The sequence below is a fragment of the Acipenser ruthenus genome, chromosome 3, assembly GCF_902713425.1.
Source record: "Acipenser ruthenus chromosome 3, fAciRut3.2 maternal haplotype, whole genome shotgun sequence".
In the NCBI taxonomy this organism is placed as follows: domain Eukaryota; kingdom Metazoa; phylum Chordata; class Actinopteri; order Acipenseriformes; family Acipenseridae; genus Acipenser; species Acipenser ruthenus.
The window spans coordinates 74,725,785-74,738,809 of NC_081191.1; the positions used below are offsets into that span (position 1 = coordinate 74,725,785).

Below are 13,025 nucleotides of genomic sequence, written 5' to 3' on the forward strand. Positions count from 1 at the left end.
AACTAACCAACCACACATTATTTTTTTATATTGCACATTTTGTTTATACATCAAAGAGATAATAATACATACTATGGATACCAAAAACATTTTATCGTATCCATTTTCTATTAGATGAGACTAAACTATATCAGTAACATGTGCATATAACATGTTGACAGAAGCATGTCAAATTAATTCAGGGTTGCATTATCTCAGATTCAGAGCAGCTGTACAAAAGAGCCATTTTACCTTTGGGTTGCACGGTCAGCTGCACCAGGAATCTCTTCACCCCAGCCACACTGACTGCCTGGCATTCATATTGCCCCTGATCGTGTAGGGCCACATGAGTGATCCGTAGGGTACCGGATGACAACACAGCGTGCCGCCTGTCATTGGGCAGCTGACCCCCTGTGCAGTTGGGAAATAGATCAATAGAGTCAGGTTTTATTTCCAGCATTGCATTTTGTTTTACAGCATGACTAATGCAGAATGTCTACATCCATTAAACAAAACTATTTTTTTTTTTTTCAGCCATTACTCAAGTTTGGGAATTATATTCATTTTACATGAACATGATAAAAACCCTTGATATGTATTATTTAATTTAAAGGAGCATACTGTCAGAAACAACACTATCATGTAACATTTGTATTATATAATCAAATGGAAAAATGTAATCACTAATACACTAATGAACAAATGTGTTAGTAACATCACTCCATCACGCTGTATATGAAAAATGGAGCCATCAATATTATAAAAAACAAAATGATCATCCACCATATGTACATAAAAGTGTGACATAAGGACAGACATATATGACCATAATATGCCTGCCCATCCAATAATTTTGACTGATACAGTGCTCAGCTCACTGTGGGCCCCAAGCTACCATCAGTAACTCAAACAGCCCTGCCTGTCTATTACTTTTCACTTTGAAACCACGTTTTTATTTAATAAATGTTAAACAGAGATTATTAGATATTAGAAGCCTCACAGACTTTATAGGCAGTTTAAAATAGCATTAATATCCTCTGCAGACGTCAATACCTGTAGATAATTGCCCTCGGCTTGGGACACCTAACTGATGGCCTGGTCAATTAATTAATGCTTAAATAAAGCCCGGAATGCACTGCCTGATGCGACCGTCGCATCTCAATGGAGGAGGTCGTGTCGCAAAAAAACCTTTGCGAGCGGGCATCACACACTGCCCGATTGAAATCGCAGGAAGGGACGCACAAGTTGTGATTTTTTTCTGATGTTTGGTCTGCCCTGTATGCATTAAGTACAGCGGCAATGGGGCAAATCAATGACAATACATGAAAACATAAGGCTATGACAGTACTATCTACATTTTTTGCTAGAAGGCGGCGTGATTGTGAAAACCACATGACTGGAGACATGCATATATTCTCTCTAGTAATACACATACATACACAAGGTATTCCATTGGTTTGTATATAATGTCCGTGCTGATATCTTTTGAAAACAAGCCCTGACAGCCCCATAAGCATTGTACTTTTTAACTGTTAGAGAAATATTTACAAAATACTTAAAAACTGGTGCTACAACCATGATTCATTTATTATAATAGCGTTTTAATTAAATTATCCCTAATCATGTTTTTATTTACAATGTAGGGAACATACTGTGTCGCCCAAATGCTTATACTGAAAACATGTACAGTATTATGTTTTCCCTTCATTGTAAATAAAAACGTTATTAGGTATGGGGCAGTCAGGGCTTGTTTTCAAAAGATATCGGCACAGACATGGTATACAAACCAATGGAATACCTTGTGTGTGTGTGTGTGTGTGTGTCTGTGTGTGTGTGTGTGTACATTAATAGAGAGAGAATACATGAATGTCTGCCTTCAGTCACATGACTTAACGTTGTGAACTCATTGGCTGCTGACTTTGAGACTACCCGATGCGAGGGTCACATCGCAAAATATTAAACATGTTTAAACTTTGCGATCAATAGGCCCATCCTGTAAAATCTCATCACAAAGCATAACACTGCCCGAAGCGACTGAAAAAATCATGTCGCTATTGATCGCATCAGGCAGTGTGTCCAGGGTTTAACAGATTACAATATTTTTCTATTTAGATTGTGTTCAAAATGATCTTACCGGTCTTATTGGTATGATCAGTTTCAAATTCCTAAAGAAATGTTATGTGAAATCAAATTTACATATCTAATCATGTCACGGTGGTGGAACAACTATCAGCATATCAGCATATTCAAACAAACATTTCTTTTATCTACTCAAAGGCAAAAAAAACATATCCATGTCTGCCAGAAATTACTTAATTGATGAAAATTTGAACTATGTATCACGTGTTTTGCTTGCCACCTTGCCAAAATGTGTGCAGTAGTTTCCAAATGAGCAAGTGCAAAAAGAGCTCAGTCGGTGTGGGCTTTTGATATAAAAAACAACTCAGATCAACACAGCTGCCCTTGGTACCCTATTTACTCTGGCTATCAAAAAACTTTAGCATTTAATACAGAGTCCAGATTAGGATGTGCACGGGCTGTCAAATAGCAGTCTCTATCTATAGTCCTGCTTTAAATTTGGGAAGCGTGTCCATCGGGGTCTGTCTGCCATATAATACAGATCAGGTATATCACTCCAAAATGCCTCATGATTCCCAACACTTGCAAAGGAATTGTTTCCTATCGTGAACCTGTTCTTATGTTTTCTTGTATGGATGTTTGACAGTTTGTTTCTATGAAAGCATGTTACACTTGTAACTTGTAAATGGCTTGTTGAATTGATATGAGCATTTGTTTACACTTAAATAATGGTGAGATAATAATACACACATAGCTGCAGCTTGTTATTACAGTGTTCCTTCCAAAACACCCACCCACTGGCTATTAATTGCATTTAGCAAGTGCACATTTACATTTTCACCACACTTCTAAGCTTGTTTTTATGAAAGACATATTATGATTAATGCATGTTGAACACTTATGTAACACAGTATAATCATGAGTTGTATTTGTATTAGATGGTGTACCATGCACATATATAATGCTACATTTTTTAATTGACCAGTCTATAGTCAATTCTGAATCATAAAACTAATTACATGTGTGTATGTTTAACAGTCTCAAAAGTTTTCACATTTTGTTGGTACCTGAGCGTACTCCATGACGCTTTCAAATTAGACTTTACATGTAGAATCTACACAAACTACTCCACATTGATAAAGTTAAAAAATGCATATAGAATATTAATAAGTAAGATTAATGAAGTAACAGTTGCATACGTATTCAACCCCTTTGCTACTGCAGCCCTAAATCAGCTCAGGTGCAAACGTTTTGTTTGAAAGGTCACAAAATGTGTGAAATGGTTTCAGCCTGTGTGTAGATAATTTCCCTCAGGTATATAAAGAATTTCAAGCTGCAACTCACATAGTGATCCAACAAAGCAACCATGAAGACCAAGGAGCTTTCGAAACAAGTCAGGGATAAAGTGGTAGAGAGGCACAGAGCAGGAGAAGGGTACAAGAAAATTTCAAAGGCGCTGATTATCCCTCTCAGCACAGTGAAGTCCATCATTAAGAAGTGGAAGATGCATCATACCACCCAGACGCTACCCAGATCAGGTCGCTCTCCCAAACTGAGCAGCCAGGCAAGCAGGAAACTGGTTCAGGATGTCACTCTGAAGCCAACAATGACCTTGAGAGATCTGCAAAGTTCTGTGTCTGAGATGGGAGTCAGTGTTCACACATCAACAATAAGCCGTTCCCTACACAAAGCTGGCCTGTAGGACGGGTGGTAAGAAAGAAGCCATTACTCAAAAAGCCTCATCTTAAAGCATGTATGGAGTTTGCGAAAAAGCATGAAGATGATACTGCAGACATGTGGAAAAAGATTTTGTGTTCAGACGAGACAAAAGTTGAACTTTATCGGTCTAAATTCCAATCGTTACGTCTGGCACAAGCCCAACACTGCACATCACCCAGTCAACACCATCCCAACTGTCAAGCATGGTGGTGGCAGCATCATGTTATGGGGATGCTTCTCTTCAGAGAATGGATGGTGCAAAGTACAGGCAAATCCTTGAGGAAAACCTGTTTGAGTCAGCCAAGACGGGGGAGGAAATTCACATTTCAGCAGGACAATGACCCAAAGCACAAAACTAAAGCCACACTGGAGTGGTTGAACAAGAAGAGAATTAATGTTCCTGAGTGGCCCGGTCAAAGTCCTGACTTGAGTCCAATTGAAAATTTATGAAAAGACTTGAAGATTGCAATCCATCGACGATCCCCAACAAACTTATCAGAACTGGAGCAATTTTCCCGTGAAGAATGGGCAAAAACTTCACCATCCTACTGTGCAAAGCTAGTAGAGACCTATCCAAAAAGACTCATAGCAGTAATTGCTGCAAAAGGTGCATCGACCAAGTATTGACTTAAGGGGCTGAATATTTATGCAACTAGTAAATTTCATTTTGTACATTTTCTTTGCAGGTTTTGCTGACATTTAACCTCCTCCTCATATAACAGTGTTCAGTTTAAACACTACAGCTTTGAATAAAAAAAAAAAAATTGTTTGAAAAACTGTGCATACATTATTTGTAATTCAACAAAATGTGACATTATTGGTACTGGGTGAATACTTCTGCAAACCACTGTGTGTGTGTGTGTGTATATATATATATATATATATATATAATGTGTATTATATATATATATATATATATATATATATATATATATATATATATATATATATATATATATATATATATATATAATTCTCATTATAATTACTATTTTGACTGCTATTTATTTAAGCATATGCGTTTATGATTGTTTTACTTGTATTTATTTGGTTGTCCTTTGGTTAACCTCACAAATACTGCATGTTATCTCCCCTTCAGGCACTCGATTCAACACAGCCAGTAGGCTATTAACCTTTTTTCCCCTTTCTTTATGGAACGGCACAGTCTGATGATAGTGATGGCTGCTGCAGGGTTTCAAACAAATCAGTAACTGTGTCGCAAAAAGTATACTTTAAACATCAAAAAACTATAAATGAAGTCTATATTATATATATATATATATATATATATATATATATATATATATATATATATATATATATATATATATAGTTACACAAGGTTCTGTGTTTTGCATCTGAATTTTCTGATATATTCTGATATAGCAAAGAGGATGTTGTGTTTGTGTGTGCTATCACTAGTACATTTAGAATTAACTGAAGCAGCTACATGTAATACACTAGCTTTGGAAAAATAGCTCTTCTCTGAATGAAAAGCAGAAAAGCAAATTGAAAGTTTCAGTTGATCATAATAAACAATGTAAAAAAAAAACCTATGTGCTTAGACATCTTGCATCATACTACTCACATAGAAACTCAAAGCATCTACATGTTTCCCTAGTTGTACAGTAATCGGTTGCAAAATTTTGGACCAGTGTTGTAGTCAAACCGGAACACCGTTCAGGTACTATTCGATAGGCAGCAGTAGTCGAGCTAGAACACGCATAATTAATAAGCAAGATAAGACATGACTCACATCTCTTGCACAACTGTCTGATTCAGTCAGTAGTCTTCTTGATGCAATGAAAAACTACTTCTTTAAGATGGCTACAAATGCTGATGAACAGCAACAGCACATCCTGGGGAGTCAATTTTACATGGCAAGCCGAATGTCTGCCAGATAGACCTTTAATGTAGAGGGGAATTTATCTCATGAACAGGTCCTGCAAAACTGTAGTATTACTACCATGGGACAAGATGAACCCAGGAGGTAGACACCAGGGCTGCGTTCAATAGGCAGAGCACTCTGCCGTGGTGCTACGTAACATAAGTTAGCTCTTATTGAACAGTGTGTTACAAAGACAGAACTTTCAAGATGGCGGAAAACACAGCACTAGTGCTGTTTTTGGATTAATTTATTGAGGATTGTGCAGAAAATCTGCTGTTTAATGCCTCTATTGCACTTGCAACACCATGGCTTAGCGGCAGTGAATTCAAACACATGCAAGAGTCCTGTATGGAAACTACATTGAGAGCATTGTTCCTCAGTACTGTGATTATTGCATATTGCATGTTTTATTTACAGGTGGCTACAGTGCAGTTTACGCTTGCAATTAAGATGTTTCTATTGTATGTAAGTATTGTTGTACAGCAAAATAAAATTAAATAAAAGCTTTCCAAAAACAGAACAATTTATTTTTTCAACAATTATTCAACCCAGTGACATCTTTATACAGCAAATAAAATAAAAAAAATAAAAACATTCCAAAGAAATTATTTCTTCAGCGATTCTTTGAATACATCTGTGAATGACTTTAGCAGTTAGTTTCTGTTTTACAACCTGAATTTCCATGAGCTCCTGCATCTGTCTTTTCTGTTCCTCTGCAGTCTTACAACTGAAGTGCTACTGTTTGTTTTTTTTCTCTCCAATATGATTTAAATCTTATAGTACATACATCATTTTGTTTATAATGTGCTCTTTGTTAGATAGAAATGTAACACTGCAAAAGTACTAATTTTAGTAAAGTTTATTCTAACGTCCCCTTTCTTCCACGAAATAAAATGGTTTAAAGTTTTTGGTGTAGTCTATACTGCTGTGCTTTTTCAGCCAAGAAACACTGTGAAGCCTAATCTCACAGAAATAGCAAAACTATATAAACAAAACAGCATTACATAGTTCACCTTTAACACAGCGCTATTCATCCATTAATTTTTCTTTTTAAATGCAGTTAAGAAAATATTCCTTAATGTAAGGCCGACCTAACAAACAACAACAAGCTGAGCATTTCAAATGTTGCATGCGATGCTGCAGATTCACTTCCTTTAAAAGGAAAAATAGTCAAATAATTACGCTGTTAGTTTATGAAAAAGAATGCATACAGATATGTTGGTCAAAAAGTTCAATATGTGGGGAAATTACACCACAGTCGCCGCACTGGTATTGTACCTCTGCCATTTTGAAACGCCCACTGAGTAAGCTCCTCAGAATGTTAACTAACATTACGAAGCGCTCTCGGCGTGCAGGTACTTTAATTGAAAGCGCCACGTAACACTCTGGAGTGCTCTGCCTATTGAACGCACACCAGATCTATAAGATGCTCCGCTTGTACCTGTACTGGGAACGTGTGGACGCTACTCTGACATTTTGTAAGGTGCCAATAAGTAACCCTATTGGACAGACCCAGCTGGCTCAATGCCGCCGTTCAGGGGCCAGACCTAGAGCAAAGCTTGATGGGTCGGAATGCCATAATGCCCCCCGTGCCTGACTGAGCAGGTCACGACGTTTGGGCCACTCAGGAACTGCATCACGGTTTAGACCAGAGTCTCCTGGGCCAATAAGGGGCTACTTGGAGCACCTTGGCCTGGTGCCTGATTTTCTCAACACACAGCGGGAAGGTGAGCGGTGGGAAGACATATAACAGTTGCTTTGGCCAGTGGGTTAATTCCTGGGTGGCAAACAGATCTAGCTCTGCTCTCTCGAACCTCTCCCAAATGAGGCTACCACCTCGGGGTTCACCTCCACTCTGAGGTGCTAGGACCCTCCTTGAGAGGAGGTTAACCGCCCAGTTTTTTTCACCCTGTAGGTCGGTACAGTAGTGTACGGTACTGTTGTTGCCCTCAAGGGGACATCTGCTCAAGCAGCAACGCCGCTGTACAGTAATGCAACAGGGCGGACACTCTGTGGACCAGGGCACCTGCAAGACCGCAGAGGCCCTCTTGATCAATGGCATAAGTGCCGCTGTTACAGAGACAGCTTAACCGCAAAGGATGTGCTATATGACTCTGTCTCAGACGGGAACGCCAGAGCGCTCTGTAAAACTCCAGGAGAGACGTTTCTCCAGCATACGTTTGGAGAAATGCACACAAAACTCACACAAAAATGGTTTGATAAACACAGCAACTGGACTGTCAACAAGGCCTGCTTGGAACTAGACAGGTGGCTTGGCCTTGTATGTGTCACAGGGATAAAACCCAAGCATCATGCAAATAGCAAGCAATGGACAGCAAGATTGTACAGTTGCTACCTCAGCTTGCTGACAACAGAAACTGGACTGGGGATGTAACACCAGTACACACAGTACGGTACACTTGTACCGGTGCGGTAACCTCGCTCGCTGTTCGGTACGTATACCGGGTTGGGAACAGGGTAGGTCTGTGACCTACTGTTACCGAAGAAGCAATATATAGGGATTCCCACCTATATAACTTCTGGCTTAACCAAACACAGCCCTGAGACTGGAGAAAACCTACTGTCAGAGCCCTGAAATAGCAACGGCACTGCAAGCAAAGACCAGGGCGGCAACGAAACACTGCGAGAGGGACTGCAAACAACCCGACCCGAAGCAGAGCTGAGCGCAGCAACCGCTAGTGAATCGGGATGGTAACCTCGTACCGGCGGGAACGGGAGCAGGCCTGGGCCCACAGTTACCACGGGAGTGATCTATTGGGATGCCCACCTGTAGTGCTTTTGGTTAACCCAACAGTCCGAAAACTGAGGGAGACCTACTATTAGAGCCCTAACAGTCTTCACAATAATTCTACAAGCAGAACTAATGTGGCAACGAGACACTGTGGGAGAAAACTGTAAGCAGATAGCCTGAAGCATGAATCTCGGTCAAACTGCTGAGCCCAGCAGCTGCGTTCACATTTTTCTGAAACAGTAACACAAAACAGTAACAACTCGATTACCATTAATGTTATATCATTTTCGTAACAAAAAACAAAATTTTATTTTTAAACTTTAAACAAAGCTAGCAGCCTGAGAGAGAAACAAGTAGCCGACTTAAGGTTGTTCGATCCTGGGGAAGGGGCGACAGAGTCGCTGGCTTTGCGCGGGGCACAAGGCCACTGTGGGTCTAAAGAAAACCACGGCTGAGTGCACAATAAGTGCAAGTAGTAATTACTATAAGCACGTAACAATAAATCAGATTAAATAGTGTAATTATACAAGCGAATAAGCAGATATAAGTAACTTGATACTTATCTGTTCGTAGTCTCTCTCGCTCAGGTCTGATTGAAGGAAAAATGATGATGTCTGTGTCTGCAGTCCACTTATACCCTCGGGGGCAGGCACGACTGCATCACAGGCTCTGACATGCAGCTTTGATATATATCTTATTCAGGTTGTCAGGGTATTTAGGATAAATACCCATTAAGTACTGGTTACATTTCATACTTGATAGGGAACCTAGAACACTTTCAATAATTGTAAACATTGCCTTTAATCACACAGGTGGATGAAGGTTGAGATATCTGTTACCTGCTTTGGACCAGGCAATGACAGGAGGTGGATTTCCAACGGCTGCACATTCAAAGTCTACAGAGTGATCTTCTACCACAACTTGATCAACAGGAGTCACTGTGAACCTAGGGGGAGCTGGAGACAAAGCAAAATAACAAATAATAAATTAATAACACAATTCCTTTACACCATATAGGATGATGTTTTTTTCTGTTTTCAATGTAGCTGTGTAGTGGAAACAACTTGAGTAAAAATAGAAAGGTTAAACCACTGAGGAAAGATTCATCTACAACATGGAAAAATTGAAACCACACAGGAAATGACTGTCTAGTAACAGGAACTGTAATGACAAGAAGCACTAAATTATCAAAGGGAATGTTGATCAGATGAGTTACTCAATTACTGTATTCCACTGGAAATCCCTGCTAATGTGTTTAAATGGAAAATATACCCATACAAGAAAGTGTTTTACTACAGGTATGTAGCCGTTTAAGAAATTAGCTTTTTACCATAAATATATAGAAATTGCAAGATACATTTACCCCCAAATTGCAAGATACATTTACCCCTCAACATTCTCAGATTCATTCTCCTCAGATTTAAACATTGTATTATTCCCAGCCTTTGGCTTGGAAGCCTATTGTTATTGTTATTATTATTATTATTATTATTATTATTATTATTATTATTATTATTATTATTATTATTATTATTATGAGTTATGAAAACGCATACGTAAGTAGATGCCTATGGCTTGACAACCAGACTGGCGTCCCAGAATGAAAAAGTCACATGGTTCGACCGCCATATTGGATCTCGTGGAAATCTTGGTAATTTTTCAAAACTCTTGCTGTTAAAAACAACTTAAGGTGGAACTATGACAATGGCAGCAGATAGTGCAGCAATGGCCTATAAAAAACATATTGTAGCGATCTGTGTATTGTTTGCGTACTGTATTCCCTCTTGTTTCTACTGTCTGCTGTTAATGCTGCTGTATTGTGTCCCTCTCCCCCGTCTGTATTATCTGTAGTTGCGGGTTCGCTCTGAACCTGTAACTGTGCGAGCTATCCTGCACGCATGGTGCGCCCTGGTCCCTGTCATTGGCTGTTGATTGTGTGTGCCCATTGGTCCTAGTGTACGACTGGAGACCAATGGGATAGCTGTTCCCTCTGGCACCCGATTAGCATAAAGGGGCGGGGCTAGGTTATAAAATGGGGCGTTGCACGCTCATTGTGGTCGGTCGAGAGCAAGTGGCTAGAGCAGTGGGCTCTGTATGGTGCTGAAAGATCCTAAATAAAGCTTTGAACCTGGAAGCGTGTTGTCTCCTTCTATTCTGTCTACTGCGTGAAACGCTACAATATGTTCAATCGAGGTCGATTGAACAATTACTTTGCCCGCTACGCTGGATTGGCGCCAAATATTCAACAATGTTCTTGTCTAAAACCTCAACCTCAATCGACACCTAAATTGGCACGCATGTTCATGACCAGGTCCTTTCTACCGTTTGTAAAATCCACACTTTCATTAAAAAACATGGCCGCGGCGAGCAAATAACCGTTTCACAGTGGCTCTATTTTCATACATTCGTGCATAAATCCAAGGTGCAATACACTATAGTCATGAAACTTCATACGACCATAGAAACTCACATGAAGTACTGGTGATATGAAATTGACACATTTTGGTCACATGGTCTGGCGGCCATATTGATAATTGTAAAAATCTTTTGCAACCCATAACAAGAACACCATTGCACTTATGCTCTTCAATGTCAACACAATTGCACAGACCATTGGAAACTAATAACTGCTGAAGATTGAAATAGACTGCTCACACGATGTGGTGGCCATATTGGAATTTACGTTGAAATTTTAACTCCTAGGCGTGTCGACAGGGTCATAGTTATAGTGGAACACGTATAGGAAGTCATATGTGCTCTATGAAAAAATGTCATCACCCGCGACCTTTGACCTTTCCTAAAGGTCAAACGTGATGCATGACATCATCAACATACACAGCTGACTATAAAACTGCCTATAACTTCTTATCGGCTGCACCAAAATGCACAAAATTTGACACGGATGTAGAGGACTATGGGATGTTGTGCCATGGTCAATATGCCGGCTTTTTTTCACATGGTGTGGCAGCCATCTTGGATTTAATGAAAATTTCAGGCAATTTTCAAAAATCTTATCATATTTGTGCCAAAATTGACACAGTTAGCACAGTTGTGATGATAATGTTTCATCTATAATAACCAATGTGCTTAAATTTCACAATAACTGCTTGGAAGCCTTTATAGTTGCTAGCAACTCTAGTTATTATTATTATTATATAACAACCCAATTCATGTAGCCTACCTTGAACAATGATTTGTGCTGATGACTGAATGGAGTCCTGGTTATTACTGGCAAGGCAAATAAACTGACCATGGTCTTCCAAAGATACATTCTGAATAAAGAGACCTCCTGATGAAGTGATAGTGTGCCGAGAGATGTTTCTGAGATTTCCATTTCCTCTGGTCCAGGTGATTTGTGGCTGGGGGTGACCTGTAGCACTGCATTCCAGGGTAATGCTGGCCCCAACCCGCACCTCTGTGTTCTGTGGCTGTATCACAAAACTGGGTTTGGCTGCAAGAGAATAAGTAAACCCACTGATGAGATAAGTCGGATTACTGTACTTTACAAACAATACTGAATGGGGAAAACAGATATGAAGCGAAAAAAGTAGGACTATTGCAGTACATGTGAAATGTGTTGTACGGTATGTCAAATAAATTTCAGAACCGTAACAAGAATGATGAATTTTGGTAAAGTTTTTAAATTAGCGGCAAAACACATTAGAGAGAAAATAAAGTGAGACAGTTGCCCTCAATATCCACAAGTACCAATTATCAAGTGAAAGCATTTACAGTATTATTTAACAGTGAACAGAAAGAATATGTATCTTCAAATCAGAAGAGATGACTTTTAGATAAGCACTGAGTCGTTTCAATAAGTGGGAAACTAAAGAAGCAATTTGCTTGATTAATGAGATGACTGTCAAGGTGTATGAGTGAATGCTACAATATGTACAGAAGTGTATAAAAAGTGTGACAGAACCCCCTGCAGTGTTTACAAGAGTCGCATTGCTTTCCTTTGCTGTTGTCTATATTGCAGAATTAGTTTTCAACATATTCCTGATAGTTTTCTTTTTTTTCCTTTTTTATTCACACAGTTCAGGTAATTAAACCTTTTTTTTAACCATTACTCAGGAACGTTTGTCAGGAGAAAGAGATTTTTCTTCTAAGCATCCCAGTGTACCCAGTTTACACTCCCTGGTACTGGTGCTTGAAGGATCCCAGGGTGTCAGCTTCAACGACATTACTGGGGAGTTGGTTCCAGACCCTCACAATTCTCTGTGTAAAATAGTGCCTCCTATTTTCTGTTCTGAATGCCCCTTTCAGAACAGTTTGATTTATTGTCTAAGTTGTGTCAAACTTAACACAACTTAGACACTAAATCAAACTAAACCATTGAGCTGTGAGTATTTGCTACTTTTGGTTTACAGAGTAAAAAATCTCTATCTAAAACCACATTATTTAACTTACCAAACTAAACTCTAAAAAAAACAACAGAGATACAATATCTCCTAATTAGCTAAACAGCGCAACAAAAGCTTATGTGCAATGATCCACTCAAAACATCCTTCTCTCTCCTACATTGGATTCTGCCGCTGCTGAACTGCTGTTCCAGCCATTGATGTGGCAGTGTCTCCATTCATCAAAACTAAAGTTTCTTCTTTTTAT

The 13,025-nt window shown here is 39.2% G+C and overlaps 1 protein-coding gene across 2 annotated transcripts in view; it reads right to left on the reverse strand.

Annotated features, from left to right (window-relative positions):
- The window catches only part of LOC117435611 (peroxidasin homolog), a 125,681-nt gene that overhangs the window by 22,291 nt on the left and 90,365 nt on the right, over positions 1-13,025 (reverse strand). For both annotated transcript variants that reach the window (XM_059016748.1, XM_059016755.1), the window contains 3 exons: positions 11,599-11,868; positions 9,257-9,373; positions 232-390 (listed from right to left, as the gene is read on the reverse strand). In XM_059016748.1, the coding sequence (XP_058872731.1) occupies positions 232-390; positions 9,257-9,373; positions 11,599-11,868 (546 nt within the window). The remainder of the gene's footprint in view (positions 1-231; positions 391-9,256; positions 9,374-11,598; positions 11,869-13,025) is intronic.